The sequence below is a fragment of the Callithrix jacchus genome, chromosome 12, assembly GCF_049354715.1.
Source record: "Callithrix jacchus isolate 240 chromosome 12, calJac240_pri, whole genome shotgun sequence".
Classification (NCBI taxonomy): Eukaryota; Metazoa; Chordata; class Mammalia; order Primates; family Cebidae; genus Callithrix; species Callithrix jacchus.
In genome coordinates this window covers 97,414,659-97,432,510 of record NC_133513.1, presented here as the reverse complement: position 1 = coordinate 97,432,510, position 17,852 = coordinate 97,414,659, and the positions used below count along the sequence as shown (strand labels likewise).

Below are 17,852 nucleotides of genomic sequence, written 5' to 3'. Positions count from 1 at the left end.
CAGCTCAGTGTCCCCAGGGGCAACTCTCAACCAGTGGGGAATGGGAGTCATTGAACAAATGCCCTGTCCTCCCTCCTCTGACGGACAATTTTACCCTTTTTCCTGTGTGGTTCCACAGAGGAATCCCAGTGATACTAGAGCTCAGATGTCTATGGGGTGGCCAGCTCCTCCACCTTCACATACCAGCTTTTCCTCCCTCCCCGTCTCACTTTCCTGCTCCCCACTCCAGCTTCCTGCACCTGCCTCCCAAATGACCAGACCCCAAACCTTCATCTCAGTGTCTGATTTGAAGAGACCCAAACTGAGACACCTGCCCACTCCAGAGCCTTGCTTAGAGTCCCGTAGTGTCCTGTACAGTATCACAGCCCTTGGCACACTTCCCTGTGATTGCAGAGCTAAGAGGTCCTTCAAGGCTGGGACCAGGCCTGTGTTCACTGACCCTGGAATTCCAGGCGCTCAGTGACTGTAGAGTAGAGGCTGACAACATGAGGTATTCCTGCTGCCCATTCACAGGGTTGGGGGGTGCTCAGAGACAACCCTTGGTCTTTTTAACAATTCAGAGAAGACCTTTTCTGTTTTAAAAGAGTTTATAAAACTAACAGTTATTAGCAGCAAGACAAAAGACATCTAAAAAAAGCCCATCTTCCATGAAGCCCACCCATCCTGCCCCACAGAACACAGCCTCTGCTTCTCTGCCTCTCTGTTCACATCCTTAGAGGAACCCAGCCTTGCTCACCTCTGATTGCTGTTGCCATAGCACCTACAGCCTGCACCTTCTCCTCCCACCCTCTTTCCCTTTTGATTTTTAGGCTCTGCAAGTCCATCAAGGAATCACCACAAAGAACAAGATTAAAGAAATGAAAACTAGTAAAGCTGATTCTGTGGCTGCTGTTCATTTACGTCTCCTTCTCCCCCAAAGCCTTGAAGCTAGAGGTTGCAAACTATCCACTTGTGGGCCAAGGATGGTTGGCAAACTTGTTTCTGGGATCCCATACAGTGTTTTTAAGACTGTCAATGTTTAAAACTCAGTGTACTGAACATAAAAATCTGTATTTCCAGCTATTTAAAAATTAAAGATTTGACAACATCAGCCTGCAGTTAGCTGGGATGAGATTAGCTGCTTCCTAGGGATGCTTCCTAGGACTGGGACCCACAGCCTGCCACGTGCTGCAATTCCTACCACTCCCTTTGGCCCTACCAGTTGCTGTTTCTGATCATGACATGCAAAATCCACCTCGCTCTTTCCTTGTTACGTGCCTGGCCCTGAGGGTAAGTGCATTTGAACTTGTTACCCGTATTTAAGCATTTGGAAGAAACAATTTGAGCAGCTCAGAGTGTTCCTCATGTTTTAAGTGCCTCTAGCAAGAGATTAGAGCATCCTACTCCAATGCTATTATGCCTTATGCCTATTATTAAGAATGCCATGATGATGATGATGATGATGATGATGATGTAATGATACCCAGGTAATGGACAGCAGTTACTCAAGGCACGTATGCCTGCCTTATCCCACAGATGCCTTTAAAAAAAAAAGAAGAAGTCATTAATCCTGAAGGGTTTAGAAGAGATGAGGAAGAAATGAAGCAACAGCAGCAAGGAGAGGCCACCAGGAGACAAGCTTCAGGTAAGTTTCCATTGCCCCTGCTTCTTTGAAGGGGAAGAAGGTAGCCGGGTAAGCAGAAGAAAAGAAATCCTTCCCATCCACACCTTAGATTCCAATTCTGGCAAGAATGCAGACTTCTTCATCTTACCACTGAAGCCGTCAAGTTAGGCTCAGGAACCATTTTCATGTTAATCCCGAGCGAGGGAAGAACTTTGAGCACACCCATATGAATCAGCCTGCCTCCACACACAAAAAGGACACTGACAGGTTACGTCAAGTTTATAGATCCATAAACCCACAGTAAATTCCAGACTCCTGCAAAGTCAGAAGTCAATAAAAAAATGCAAAGGCCACCTCTCAGAGCTCAAAGACCGAACTTAAATGACTGCAACACACCATTTTCTGAAGGACCACAATTCTTGTAACCTTTAATAAGTTGCTAGACAAATATTTGTGGATGAGAAGTTAGGGATGTGATTATCAACAAGACAGACACAGGAACTACCTTCGTGAAGCTGATAGTCTAACAGCAAAGAGTCATTAAATATGCAATTACAACTATTTCATTAATTACAAGTGTGATGAGTGGTATAAGGGAGAAGCCAAGTTATGGGAACTCGTACCAAGACACCTAACCTAGGAAAAGGGGCTTTCCAAAGGAAAAAATATTTAAGCTAAGGCCTAAAGGGTGGGTAGGAGTTGTCCAGGTAGACAGCCAGTCCATCTATAATAAGCATCTATGTGCCCAGTACTGTACCAGACATTGGGATTAGAGAAGTGAACTGGGAAGTGCCTCTCCTCAAAGAGTTCACAGGCTAATGGGGCTTGAACATAAGCTTCCATCATACTTGCTTATTGGAAATGATGGGGTCTCTCCATCACCCTGTAACAGATTAAACAGTTATTTAAAAATTGCTCTGATACTCAGAAAAATTCAACTAAAAGTCTTCCTAATTGCAAAATGTTCTGTTGTGAGTACAGAGAACTTCTCTAACATTTTAATTTAAAAAGATGAAATTGAGGAACTGTCAAATCCCATGGAGCACTTGGGGCTTCAACAAGATAACAAGGCTTGTTATCTGGGGATATGCAAACTGCTGAGAAAAATTCACAGCAGGCACAGGGCAGCCCAACCATTCCAAACTCTAAGTAAGGAATTGATTAAAAGGGATTGAGACAGGACATTAAACTTTGGGGGCCTGTAAAAACTGTGTTGGTGATTCATGCTATTAATAATAATTATATTAACAACATTGTTAATGAGAACTAAGCACTCTATTAAACCTTTGTGAGTACTAATACAGTTCTATGGGTACTATTGTTGTTCCCAACTTATGGATGAGGAAACTAGTGAGTCAAGCAAATCAGAGATTTCTATTTATGGCAACACATAGGAGTAAATAACATGAAAACTACGTGTACAAAACGTTAGACATTCTGAGCAAAACAATTCAGCATGAGTTTTAATCACAAAACAGAGTTGCAATCAGTTTGCTCAAGTGTCAAAATCAAAGAGTGAACTGCATGTTAGAAGAGCGAATAGATATATATCGCAGCTATCCATCAAAGGATAGCTGAACAAAGGGCCTGGAATTTAGTGACCACAAGAAGGCAAAGGATAAGGTGCTGGCCTTGTGTGAAGTGGGTGTTAGTATTCAGATTCCTCAACATAAAATTAGTGACTTTTAAAAGTTTCATCATTGGTGAAAAGATACAATAGATAGAAAGCCACCCACTGGGACAGGAAGATGACAAGGAAACTTATCTATCTCTCCTGAGCTCTGGGTAGGGGGAAAAAATAAAAGTTGCTTCCCTAAAAATTTGTATCCATGGATCTTCTGTCACAAGAGTTTGGGGTTCTAGTATACATTAGCCAAGTAGTCCAAGAAGCCCAAGGTGAGAATTTAACATTTAAAAAAATCATCCTAAGCAAGTGATATCTTCTAAGGCACCTGGCAGAACAAATGAATGGGCATACCCTTAACCTGAACCATTCCCAAGTCCCCAAATAAAGGCTTTCTGAAAATGAGTTCACGATCCAAAATTACAAAACATGAAAGGAAAAATCCACCATGAGTGAAACTCAGCAGTCACAACAAACAGGAAAACCCCCTAAGAATTTCAATAATAGAACACTCAGATAAAGACTATAAAATAAGTTTTTGAATTAATTGGGGAAATAAAGGAAGGATGTAAAACATGAGAAGATCAAGAAACTATCAACAAAGACCAGGCATATGTGAAAAAGAATCTCTAGAAAATAAAAATAAAATCATTGAAAATAAAATCTCAGTGGATTGACTATTAGCAGACAATCACACTTTAAGAATTGGTGAACAAGAAGCTAAAGCTGGCTGGGTGCAGGGGCTAATGCCTATAATCCCAGCACTTTGGGAGGCCAAGGTCAGCGGATCACTTGAGGTCAGGAGTTTGAGACCAGCCTGGCCAACGTGATGAAACCCCATCCCTACTAAAAACACAAAAATTAGACAGGTATTGTGGTGGGAGCCTGTAATACCAGCTACTACTCAGAAGGCCGAGGCAGGAGAATTGCTTGAACCTGTGAGGCAGAGGTTGCAGTGAGCCAAGGTTCCGCCATGGCACTCCAGCCTGGGCCACAGAGCTGTCAAAAAAAAAAAAAAGATAAAGCTGAGAAAATGTAACATAAAGATTAAAGAGAAGAAAAACATCAACTAGGTCAGTAAACAGAATAAGAAAACCCAACATACTTCGAATAAGAGTTCCAGGAGGAGTGAATAAAGACACTAAAAAAGAGACTATTCGAAGACACAGGAATCCTCAGATTCAGGAAATAGAGTGTGTTCTGAATACAGCACCCAAAACTAAATTCATACCGAAATGCATTGTGCTGAAACTCTGAAACATCAACGGCAAAGAGAAGATCTAACAATCAAATAGAAGAAAAGGCAGGTCACCTAAAACGGAGCAAAAATAATTCGATGTACGGCAGACTTCTCAGATACATCACTGGAAGCTGGGTCACAAAGGATCAACATCTTCAAAGTACAAATAGAAATAAATTTTCAACCACATGTACCCCAGAACTTAAAGTATAATTTTAAAAATATACAAAAATTAAAAATATATAAGATTTCAAGTTAATCATTTACAAATAAGGCCAAACTAAAAACATTTTTAGATAAGCAAAGGAGAGTATTAACCCTTGAAAAATCTATTGGCTAAAGAACTCTGAAAGATATGCTTCAAAAAGAAAGAGACAGAACCCAGAAGTAAGGAACTGGAGAGATATAGAAATAGAAAACAAAAGAACTGGTAAACATCTTGGTAAATCTTAATAAATTGACTCTATAACATAACAGTGGTGATGGCTAATTTTGGAAACAGCAGGGTAGCTGCAATTAAAGCATTCTAAATCCTTGCACTGTTTGTAAGAAAGAGAAAGATATTGATCAACTTTAGACTTACTTAGATTTGATGTCAACTATACATGGTGAATTTTTAAGAGAATCTATGAAAAAGAAAAACAAAGAATTAAGATAATGTATTTAAGGGAATCAGAGACACAGAGAGAATATTATACTGAGTGGTGGTAACTACTGAGAGAAAGAAAAGAAAACTAGAAAAAGGGAATAGGTAGTAACAGTGAGCAGGGAAACTGGTGAACGGGAAAAACAGAATGTAAAGAAAACTCTGATAGAATTTTTTGAGCATTACAAAAAGTCAGGGTAAATAAGAAAGTAGAAACAAACCTACAATTATCAATAAACATAAACTAAACACAAAGACAAACGTAAGTTTTTTTAATTACAAGAGATTTTCCTAAACTGCAAAGACAGCACAAGTTTAAAAATAAAAAGTAAGAAAACTACTTTTCAAAATCCAGCTGATAGTTATGTTAATATTAGGCAAATCTGTAAGTAAAAATACTATTATGAGAGTTCTTACATAATATGAAAGGAGCAATCCGACCAGGAAGAAATAAAAATTATAATCTTATACTCATCTTATGATCATAATCTAAAATGTATTTAAAGCAAAAAATGATAGAACTACAAGGAGAAATAGACAAATCTCCAAACTTTTTTCAGTGATTAGGCAGACAGAAAATTAGGAAAAGTACAGATGTAGAAATACTAACAAGGTTGATCTTACTAACAAATATAGAACGCTAACCCCAGAGCATTCAGAGAGCATGCATCTTTTTCTTTTTTTTTTTGAGACGGAGTTTCGCTCTTGTTACCGAGGCTGGAGTGCAATGGCGGGATCTCGGCTCACGGCAACCTCCGCCTCCTGGGTTCAGGCAATTCTCCTGCCTCAGCCTCCTGAGCAGCAGGGATTACAGGCATGCGCCACCATGCCCAGCTAATTTTTTGTATCTTTAGTAGAGACGGGGTTTCACCATGTTGACCAGGATGGTCTCGATCTGTTGACCTCGTGATCCACCCGCCTCGGCCTCCCAAAGAGCTGGGATTACAGGCTTGAGCCACCGCGCCCGGCCGCATGCATCTTTTTCAAAAGCAGGCATTGGGTATAAAAACTGACCACTTAGTCACAAATCAAGCTTCAGTGAATTCCAAAGAATCAATATAAAACAGACTACAATGCAGAAAAGTGAGAAGTCAGTAAGTAAAAGATAACTTAAATACATATATATTTGGAAATTTTAAAATATACTTTAATTATCATGAACTGTCATAAAATATCTCCTAATTATTATTAGGAGAAATAGTGACTATTATTTAGACTGACAAAGGAGAAGTAATTCTGAAAATATACTACATTTAGAACTAAATGAAAATTCCCCTGTGGAAAGGAACTAAATATAACTTTTTTTTTTGAGACACGATCTTACTCTGTCACCTAGGCTGAAGTGCAGTGGCACAATCATAGCTCACTGCAGCCTCGAATCCATGGGTTCAAGCAATCCTCCCACCTCAGCCTCCTGAGTAGCAGGGACTAAATGTGCACACCACCATATCCAGCTAATATTTGTATTCTTTGTAGAAATAAGGTTTTGCCATGTTGTCTAGGCTGGTCTCAGACCCCTGGGCTCAAGCAATCCACCCACCTTGGCCTCCCAAAGTGCTGGGATTATAGGCATGATCTACTGCACCCAGCTTTAAAGGACATTTTATAACTGAAATATTTATATTAGAAGAGAAGACTGAACATCAATGATCTGAGCATCAACCTTAAAAAGGAAGAAGAACTGAGTAAACCCAGAGTACATAGGGAGAAGGAAATAATCAAGTCAGAGCAGTCCATGAAATATAAAACAAACTTATAATACAGAGGCTTGGCAAACATAAGATTTGGTTCTTTTTTAAACTGACAAAGTGATGATCACAGAACAGACAAGGTAGTGAAGCGGTAGAAAGTGTGAGTCTGGAGTGACTGCCTGGGCCGAGTCCCACCCTAGCACTTACCAGCTGCACAAACATGGGAAATGACTCATGGCCAGCATCAGTGAAGCCACAGCTCAAACTCTGGACTATCAAAGCCCAGTGCCACGTACTAACTGGTTATCCTTCCAAGGTTGATCGTACTAACAAATACAGAATACTAACCCCAAACTATGTACTACGTACTCTGACCAGAGTATCCTCCTCCCATTTTGAAAAAAACAGGTATTATCATCCCCATTTTACAGATGGGAAAACTGAGATCTGTCCAACATATGTAATTCTCTTAAAGTCATGAAATGATCAAGGGTTGACACTGATTTAAGACCAGAACTTTCTGGACTCCAAAGTCTACTCTCTCAACCACCACAGTAATCTACAAGAGAAGAGGAAAATCCCTGTTGGCCATGCAGTGTCGTGATATTCTGGAAGGCTATTTACTGTATACCCAATGTTAGGGTAACTATCTCTCTTAAGGTAGACTGTAAAACGGAAGGAGCAAATGCCCTTTACTCATATGTAAAAGTTCCTACTCCTACTAATATTAACCTAGCGATTAATATTATGGACTTTGGGGCTGGGTACAGTGGCTCATGCCTATAATCCCAGCACTTGAGGAGGCTGAGGCAGGCAAATCACTTGGGATCAGAAGCTCAAGACCAGCCTGGCCAACATGGTGAAACCCTGTCTCTACTAAAAATACAAAAATTAGCCAGGCGCAGTGGCACATGCCTGTAATCCCAGCTACTTGGGAGGATGAGGCAGGAGCATCACTTGAACCCAGGAGGCAGAGGCTGCAGTGAACTAAGATGGCACCACTGCACTCCAACTTGGGTGACAGAGCAAGACTGTCTCAAAAAATTAAGTAGTTAATTATGGGCTTTGGAATCCAAAGTAACATAAATCACTGCTCATATTTAGTAGACACCATGTTACCAAGGACAACACTAAATTTTTTCAATCCTCACAATATCCATTTTCACAGGTTCTGTTATTGTCCCATAACACAGACTAAGAATGTCAGGTGCAATGAAGTTAAACTGGCATAGCAATTGGCAGGAGTCCAAACCAAGCCATCTAACTTCAAAAGCTGACATTCTTATCCATGCTAAACTCGTGGGCCCTAACTTCCTCGGCCATCAATTGGGGAAGACCATCCCTGCTTCCTGAACTGTGAAGAGGAAATGAGACCAAGTAGGTAAAGCCACCAGCATACCTGGCACCCAGTAAGTGATGATGATGATGGCAGTGATGAAGATGGTGATGATGATGACAGCTGGCCCTTGCAAAGATACAGGCCTACTTGCTGCAGAACAATTTACTGCATAAAATCCTCAAAAAGAAATCTCTTCTTCCATTTCACTCACACAAATCTCTATGTGAACAGATCATTTGTACTCTATAGGAAAGCTTATTTTCAAAATCAAAATCACAGCATTTTGCAGTATATGAAGATATGAAGAAAAATGTTTAAAAGAATCTGATAAATAAAACTGTAGAGAAGTGGGGGGAGTTGCTCCCATTACCCATTGCAGTAAGTCTAGCCTTGAACTTAATTTTCCAGAATTCTTGAAATATCAGTAATCGCAACATAAAAGACCAATTAATCAGGCTGTGCTTGTTCTCTATGTGTGAGTCACTGTTGCCATCTACAGTTAAATATGGGACATGCAATGCTGCCAAATGACTAATTCTAAGAACGTAGTCCTGAAGATGGTGGTGCTAAGGACATCTGCATGTACAATGAGTACAGAAAACAAAAATGCTACCTGAAGGACCAGCTCTTTTTCAACCACCTCTTCAGTCTTGCTGATAAGACGTTTCTGCAGGGTGTGAATTTTCTGTATCAGCTCATATGCACTGGGGTCGCTGGCCTGTCCAAAGGGAACAACAATAGCAGCTGAGATATCATCAACTTTGAAGCCCCAAGGTCTCTCTATGTAAAATGCACACTGTTTTATTAAAATCTATTGCAAACCTGCAGACCCAATACAGAGAGAATTTGAATTTTTTTAAAAAGTATAATAGATGAGATAATCATAAATACCTATCCCCAAAAAAGCAGGCTGCAATTTTCCTAATGTTTTACCTATGGTACTAGTTATTCTATAAATAGAAAGTAAACATGTTTATTCCACCAGTGGGAATAACAATAATGGTAGCTACTATGCTTGATATCTGACTCTTTGCCACCATCCAGATACTATGCTAAATGCTTTTTACACAACACTATACTTTAGCTGCAGGACAGCCCTAGGAGACAGTATGTCTTAGCCTTTCATACTGATAAGACAACTGAGACAGAGAAACTCATTTACCCAGACTGGTAAGGCTCAGAGCTGGATTCAAGCCCAAATATGCCAAGCTCCAAAGGCTGTACAGTTCTCAGTCCCTATGCTCCAAGGCTTACCCTACCAACTCCTCTGTTTAACTTCATTTTAGAATTCTTTTTTTTTTTTTTAATACAGGGTCTCACTCTGTTGCCCAGGCTGGAGTGCAGTGGTGCAATCATGGCTCACTGCAGCCTCAAACTCTGAGGGCTTAAGGAATCCTCCTGCTTCAGTCTCCCACGTAGCTGGAACCACAGGCACATGCCACCACACCTGGTTAATTTTTTTGTAAAGACAGGGTCTCACTAGGTTGCCCAGGCTGGTCTCCAACTCCTGGGCTCAAGCAATCCTCCTTACAGGTGTGAGCCACTGTGCCCTAGAATTCTTGAACGAAATGAGGCAGGGCTCCCCAATTCACTCAGCTTAGGGTTCTCCTTTGGTCATTGTCAACAGGAAGATTCATTGCAGTCTATGACGAGGATGGTTTCTAGGATGCGGACTTCTGCTCATTATTGGCAGCAGGACACTACCATGGCATTTAGCTCTGAAATGGAATCGTCAGTCCACAAAGCTTTGATGTTCCTTTACTAGTTGTGTACAATTCAAACAAGAGATACAGTTATAAATTGGGAATTTGTCCTCTAGCCTTTGAGCCAAGGCTTCACTTTCAACTGTACTGACATTTTGAATTAATGTAACAGCTAAGTATTTTCAACTGCCTCCCAGAGTCTGTATTTTCTAATTTTTCAAATAGAAATTGATGTAAAATTAGCAACTTTAAAGATCTGCCTGAAAACACATGGAATTAATGAATGTGACAGTAAATGAATTTAAAATCTTCATCTCTACTTCTGCGGGCACATCCATATTACTGTTGGGTTAGTAAACTACACCACTCTCGGCATTTGAAGAGGAAGGAATGAGGGTCTGAGAGAGAAAAGAAAGAGAGAGATGTCATTGACTCTGGCTTTGCTTAAGCAACAGTGAGCAGTGCCAACCGGGATCCATCTATTGGGACTAGATTTGGCATACATTCACCTGGCAGGACTGGATGCTGTTAAAATCCAGGCCTCGTGTTTACATAACAATTTGTAAGACATTATCCTTAATGTTTTCTTCATTAAAAAATAAAAATAAAAATGGAAAGCAAAAATTTACCTGGCTGATTTTCTTTCTTATAAGGAAAATATAAAAATTAAAAACAAAAATAAAGGAATTTTTATATTTTTCTGTCTTAAAAGTCCCTATGTAAAATATATATTGTCCTTTCCATACTTAAAGAAAAAAATTAAAATGAAAAACAAACATCTCCCTGGCTGATTTTCTTTCTTATGCCTGCCCTGCTTTTTCTTATATGACCTACTTACATCTCCCAATACCCTAATCATTCAATTAGCTGAAGCCCCTTTTGGCATCCACATTGCTAGGTACAACTAAAGGAGATGGCTATCTTTTTCTTGAAGAAGCAGAGTTTGTCTTTAACTGTTATTTTCAGTGCTGGTGGTGATGACTATCAGAAAGTCACTGAATAAAATTAAATATGAAGTTGATTATCCATCCCCTACCAGTGGGACTTTAGCTGTGTCCCCACGTTCTGAGAGAAAGGGCTTGGCTAACACAGTGCTGTCAAAAAGATGGCAGTTCACAAAAGGGTATTTTCTGTAATAAAAGGATGCAAAGATCAATTGAAAGATGGTGAAGATGCTGGTGCCCAGTATCGTTAAAGGCCATGGACATCCAAGACTGACAGGCAGCCTCAGGATAGCTAGTTAACCAAAACCTACCCAAGCCAGAAAAATAAATCTCAACTGGTGAGGCGGGTTCACAGCTTTCACTGGGCTTTCTTTAGGTAGAAAAGATTTTGTGCAAGACTTTTAAAACAAAACCCAAATGAACCATCTGGTTCTGAGAGAACTCAAATTACATCTGATCCAGCCTTACATTTTAGGTGACAATTTGCATAGCATTAAATAAAACCTCGCTTCTCTTTGCGCTTTAGGTTAGAAGCTTCGCGTGGGATAGGAGGAGAGATCTGGGGATGGGGAGAACGCGCTGCCAGATGTTACCTCGAGCTTCCTCCATCTGTGCACGTTCATGGGATTCTCCAGCTCCTCCTCCAGGGCTCGGCAGCGTGTCCTCTCCTTCAAGAATTCTCTTTGCATATAAAAAAACTCCTGTCTGAATAAGACAAACTTGATTTTGCAAAGAATTATCCACCCATTTGAACATTCTATGTTTAATCGGTTGCATACACACTATGTCTTATATAAAAAGTTGGAATTAGGGAGAATATTGTGAACACTGGGATCAGCCTCCTAAATCTGGGCAAGACACAGATGATATTAATTCTTGTAGAGCTCAAGAATTGGCTTAGCTTAAAAAAGAAAAGTGCCAGGGCTTCAGAGTCAGTCATGATTCTGAATAATCAAGAAATTTATAAGTTTATGAAAAGAACGAAGGGCGGGGAGTTGTATTAGTCTGTTCTCACACTGCTAATAAAGACATACCTGAGACTGGGTAATTTATAAAGAAAAGAGGTTTAATGGACTCACAGTTCTGCATGGCTGGGAAAGCCTCACAATCATGGTGGAAGACAAAGGAAAAACAAAGTAACATTTCACATGGCAACAGGCAAGAGAGCTTCTCCAGGGAACACCCATTAATAAAAACTATCAGATCTTGTGAGACTTATTCACTACATCACTACAATGAGAACAGTATGAGGAAACTGCCCCCATAATTCAATTATCTCCCCAACCATGACAAGTGGGGATTATTACAATTCAAGGTGAGATTTGGGTGGGGACACAGAGCCAAACCATTTCAGGGGTGAATTTTGGGAGTTTCAATATACTGTTTAATGTTTCTGAATGTTTCTATAGTGGTAATAAATGAACACTCTACAATCCACAAACTTAGCACCTGACGGCAATATATTGAGGCTCAGGTGATAACCTAACACCAGTCAGGGCATTCAGCTCCACTCTCACTACTCATTGAAATCCCCTGGGGAGCTTTGAAAACGACATCATCTCCTGGACCCAATCTCTAGAGGGATGCTGTTTAATGGTCTAGCATGGGTCCCCGGCTTCATAGGTCTTAAAGTCCTGCTGGCAATTCTCACGTGCAGCCGGATTGAGAAACACCAAGTTAGGAGTTGTGATGATATTTTATCTTGAGTTCCACAACTACAGAGTTGGCTGAAAAAGTTCCAAATAACCAGCTCTGGTTGAAACGCACTGCTAAAATCTGCAGGAATCTCTAGTTGATAGGTAATATGCAGCAGCCATCCTCAGTGTTTGCAAGCTGGCTGTTGCCCTATTGAATGAGATGGTGGGAGGCAGAGAAGAACCAAGCACTTGCATTGACACGGGCAATAAGGATATTATTATCTGTCCTCGTCTGCTGCAGGGGTGCAGATTACTAATACTAAGCCATCTCTTTTACTTAATCGCTTCATTTAAACCAATAATACAACTTCCCCTCATTAGCAAGACAAACCATTAGAATTAACTGCATGATGTTCACTCAACAGGGCGCTCAGAGCAAGCTGCTTAGAATTAAAAGCATATTTTTAACACTTCAATTTTCTAGAATGTCATCAGAAGGGGAGGGCAGAAATATTAGCTACCGTATTTGATGGCCTGCTTTGTACTAGACTCTGCTGATTTGTTTTCCTGTTTATTGTGACTACAAGTCTGAAGCTCAGGGAAGTTCAGTGACTTGCCCAAGGTCACACAGCTTGTAGGTAGCAAGACAGGTTGGAGTTCATGCTAGCATGCCTCCAGCCTTTATTAAGCTGTCTTTCCATTGATAAGAAACACAAAAAATATTATCAACAAACCAGCAATACTGAATAGGAATGGATAAAATTTGGTCCTTTGTGTATGTAATAAAAATAACTCATGGCTGACAAGTTTAGTGATGGTCTTGGCGACTGTTCAATAGCTACTTTGAATGAATCCATTTGTCTCCAAGATGTCAATGGTGGTATCTCTGGGAAGTAAAGTTACGGGTGATTTTCTAATCCCTTCTTTATATTTTTTCTGTGTTTCCCACATTTTCTACAATGAATTTGCACTACTTTTATCATCTGAAATACAAGCAACTCCCCTCAAAAAAAGTATTGATCCATCCTCGGTAGTGACAACCATATCCCTGAACATATTCATTGCACTTAGATATCCAAACTATCTTCTAAGCCAACTGATTTGAGAAGCAGATCCAAACCCTGTCCTCATTCCAAGGTGGCCAAGGATACTGTTCATCTACAAGTCTGCGGGGAATAAGGATAGCTACCGAGAAAATACCAGAACTCTTATTTGGTTTCCTGCAATTGCCTATATAAAACATGATGACGTTTTCCCAAAGGGAAAGTAGATCTCGTGTAATGCAAGATTTAAAGAAAGAAGAAGGCGCACTAAGCTAAAGTGAAAGCTGCAGAAGATAAATCAAGAGTGATACAAAATTTGGCCGCCTTCTGAGGAAACGAAGTTTTCAAGTAGTGATAAAATTGCATTTTCCACCTCTTTTCTTCCTGTATATAATTCCAAGAAAAAAATGTGCAAATGTTACAAGGATTAAATTTCAATATTGATGCTCCCTCTCTTGCGTACTGACTTATTAAAGAAATTTGAGAAAGCTCATTGCGGGAAAAAAAATTCTGAATTGTAACTAATTTCCTTAAAAATCTTTTGTAAAATCCAGAATGCCTTTTTTGAAAACCTTTTTGTGCTTCCCTGAGCGGAAGCCGGTTCATTTTTGTGACACAGAATGGGCACAACGGAAAAACTGTTCTCATTATTTGCTAATAACTTCATTCTGTAAACTTCATTTTGCACAACTCGATAAAGACCTTCAGTGAGCAACAAGCATGAATACAAGCTGACTTTAGAGCTCCCCACGCTGCATGGTGCCCTCAGCCCTGGGTTCTATTACCTATTACCTGAGTTCTTTAACATCAGCCACACTCTTGGCAAGAATCCCCTTTTCCCGGCGAAGCTTCTTGATCTCAAGTTTGAGGATTCTCATATCCTCCAGCCTCTGGTTGTACAGGCTCTCCCCTTTATTCAGCACGGACTGTTGGATCTTGATCTTCTCATAGAGCAAAGCTAACTCGTCATTGCGCCGAACAAGCTGAGACCCCAGGATATCTCTCTCGCTGATGACCTAGAAAGGTAGGGAAGGGCATGGCCACCAGGGAAGGAAAAGTCTCAGCTTTTCACTGTGATAGCAGCATTCATTCAGCCAATGAGTATCTATCGAATGCCCACATGTACTGGGCACCACATAGCTGGGCACTGGAAAAAGCTGGCTAGGCAATCAACACTGGAGCCCTCCCATTAGAGTTTCTGAAAACACCATACAACAAATAATCTTTAATAATATTAATAATAATAGTCCAAGCCTGGGTACGGTGGCTCACGTGTGTAATCCCAGCACTTTGGGAGACTGAGGTGGGTGGATCCAGTAGTTCAAGACCTTGAAGGTCTTGAGGCCAGGAGTTCAAGACCAGCCTGGTCAAGATGGTGAAACCCTATCTCTACTAAAAATACAAAAATTAGCCAGGTGCAGTGGCACATGCCTGTAGTCCCAGCTACTTGGGAGGCTTAGATAGAAGGATGACTGGAGCCTGGGAGGAGAAGGTTGTAGTGAGCTGAGATTGTGCCACCACACTCCAGCCTGGGTGGCAGAGAGAGACTTTGTCTCAAAAATAATAATAACAATAGCCTAATCATCTTTAGCCCATATCTGTGGTGTTTGGTTTACTTCCAAACCCATTATTTTTATAAATGTTCAAATCTGAATGACTTCATGGTGGGCTAGCGCTCGCCAAGTTCCACTACTTCCTTCTGTCTTACCCTGGCCAACTTCTCTCCACCAGGTCCCTTAGAGCATTTAAATTTCTAACACCCAAATTATGCATTTGGGTTTCTATCTCCCAAATTATTATTTTTGTTTTCTTCATGTTAGATGGGTAATGTACTGACATTGTAATAAGGTTTGAGGGAGGCATATCTTACACATACATGTGAACACCCAGAATTGCAATTTGATGTGAGCCATTGTATTACACTAGAATGCAAGCTCCTTGAGGATGAACCTTATTGTCTTGGTGGCCAATGTGTCCCTAGTGCCTACAGGAATGACTGATGCATGGGAAGTGCTCATAAATGTAAGTCAAATAAAGGAGTGACTATTTCATAATTAATCAAACAAGATGGGTCTCTGATGCTGTTCTTCCAATAGGGCTGGTTGGCAGAGGTGAGAGAGGAATGGGGGTTCGTGAAGGGTGGAATATAAATACTCGTGTCTGTTAACAAGGTCTGCAAGTCTGATGAGGAGGTAGGTGTTCTACCTGGTCTAATTCCTTCTTCTGTCTCAACCTCTCCCCATCAGCCTCGGCGATTATTCGCAGGAGTTTTCTCTCTTCAGCTTCTTGCTTTTCAATAAAGTGTTTGGTCTCCAGGGCTTGTTGTCTCAGCTTCTGCAGCTCGGCCTACCAAAGAGTGGAAGATACAGGCAAATTTCAATTCCTTACAGCACAAACCAGGATGACAGAGCCTGGATTCAGATGTACAGTGTGCTTCTTACTCTTTCCTCTGATGTTTCGTTTAACATGGTTTGATCGCTCTCACAAGCAAAACAAGCTTACAACACACACACACTCACACACTCATAAAGAAACAGCATTACAGTCATCGTGTTTATTCTGAGTTTTGCCCTTGAGGGATTTCTATCATTTTTCTATATATGTGTAGCAGGGGCTTCATTGGTATTCAGCAGCACTTCATCTCTTACCAGCTAAACACCAGGATAATTCACAAAGAATAGTGCAGAGCACGATGTGGGGTGAGGACAGGGGAGGCCTCTGTGCATACCAGCTCCTATAATGGCCCTAACACCACCAGCACATGAACAGCAAAGGTAAAGCCCTTTGTGAGCAAAATTAAACGAGTCAAAGATAACAACTGTATGTCTTGTAAAACATCCTGATGGAACAGAAGGGATGTCATTTATAAAAAGATATATAGATCCTACTTCTATGGCATTCCCAACCCAGATGAAAGGATAAGATAGACAAATTTTATGCAAATATTAAGAAGTCCAGGCAATAACTTTTCAGTGTCTTGATTATCACACAGATGGTGAATTGATGTTACAGGAGGTCAGAGAAAAAGTCATCATTAGACTGGGGGTAGCAGGGATGCTTTCTTGGAGAGCTCAGACCTGAATCTGGCACCTAAACTTATATGAAAATCACAGGAATTATGGAGAAAGGGTGCCATGGATTGTTAAGTTTCAAAAGGACAATTTGTCTCATCAGAGTGCACATTCACTTCTATTCCACAAGTTTGTTGGTGACCTACCATATCCCAGTCATGATACTAGCCATTTGCATAGCTACTCCTATCTCATTTAATGCAATTACAGAGACAAATGCAAGTAATGTGCCCAAGGTAATGGTACTATTAAACAGCAGATTAGAGAGTCCAACCCAGATCTTTTGCTTCCAAAGCCTGTGCTCCTTCTACTGTCACCACCCAAGAGTTCTAAATCAAATAGAGAAGATATGCAAGACTTGAGGGATCCGCCATTCATTGAAGATGATGAATAACCAACAAGAGTGTGAAAATGCTATCCACCTATGTGAAAAGTATCTACACATAAAGGAGTTTATATTTCTGCCTGGGGTTTAGAGGGAAGAACCAGCCAGGTCCCTGGCAGTTGACAGATATTGACAACATGGAGGGGTATGTGTTGTGGGGGCAGGGCATTCCACAGTCAGGCTTGTGGGAACAAAGGCGTGCAAACTATAAAGTACCTGATGTGTTCACCAGACAGTGAAACAGCCAATATGGCTGAATTCGAGAGGTAGGTAGGGAATAGCTGGAGGTAATACTTGCAAATAGCTAAGCCACACAGGGAAGGGCATTGTGTGCCATGCATCACATAGGGTATGCAGTGGGGGAACTAGAGTTATGTACATTACAGGAGAGAATAATATGCCTCTGAGAGGTTCCATGCCCAACTGGGATAGACAAGGAGTATCACAGACCAGGTCAGCACAAGAAGCAGCAAATGAGGAGAAAGAGCTCTGCTTTCCCCCATGCTGGAATCAGAAGGAAGATGATGAGACGATACTAAGGTTTCAACTTGTCAATGGCTTACAAGTTGGCAAAGAGTAATCATTTTTACCTTCAAGTAAGTATTTGGACCCCCACCTACCCAGAATGGCACCAAGATGATGGAAAACCTCACACTTTTAAGTGCCTTTGAACCAACCCAACTTTAGTTAAGGTCTGTCTCTATCCCATGAAAACCAAAAGTCATTAATTCTACACCTCAGACTTGTCCAAACAGTAGAAGATACTGTGTACCTAGTAATAGATGTGAAACGTCACAAACTGAATGCAACCAGCTACTGTAAAACCAAGGGTTTCTTTTATGACATTTTATTTGTTCATTCATGAAATATGTTCTGATCTAGGGATAAGCAAAAGGAAACACTTATTGAGAAAAGATCTCATCTAC

The 17,852-nt window shown here is 40.7% G+C and overlaps 1 protein-coding gene and 1 pseudogene across 1 annotated transcript in view; both read right to left on the bottom strand.

Annotated features, from left to right (window-relative positions):
• Window positions 1–17,852, bottom strand: part of CFAP58 (cilia and flagella associated protein 58) — a 122,746-nt gene that overhangs the window by 37,615 nt on the left and 67,279 nt on the right. Inside the window, exons 12-15 of the mRNA XM_009010251.5 lie at window positions 15,676–15,816; window positions 14,263–14,486; window positions 11,384–11,495; window positions 8,757–8,861 (exon numbers count right to left, since the gene is read on the bottom strand). Of these exons, the coding sequence (XP_009008499.1) occupies window positions 8,757–8,861; window positions 11,384–11,495; window positions 14,263–14,486; window positions 15,676–15,816 (582 nt within the window). The remainder of the gene's footprint in view (window positions 1–8,756; window positions 8,862–11,383; window positions 11,496–14,262; window positions 14,487–15,675; window positions 15,817–17,852) is intronic.
• Window positions 15,285–15,374, bottom strand: LOC118146608 (small nucleolar RNA U13; annotated as a pseudogene).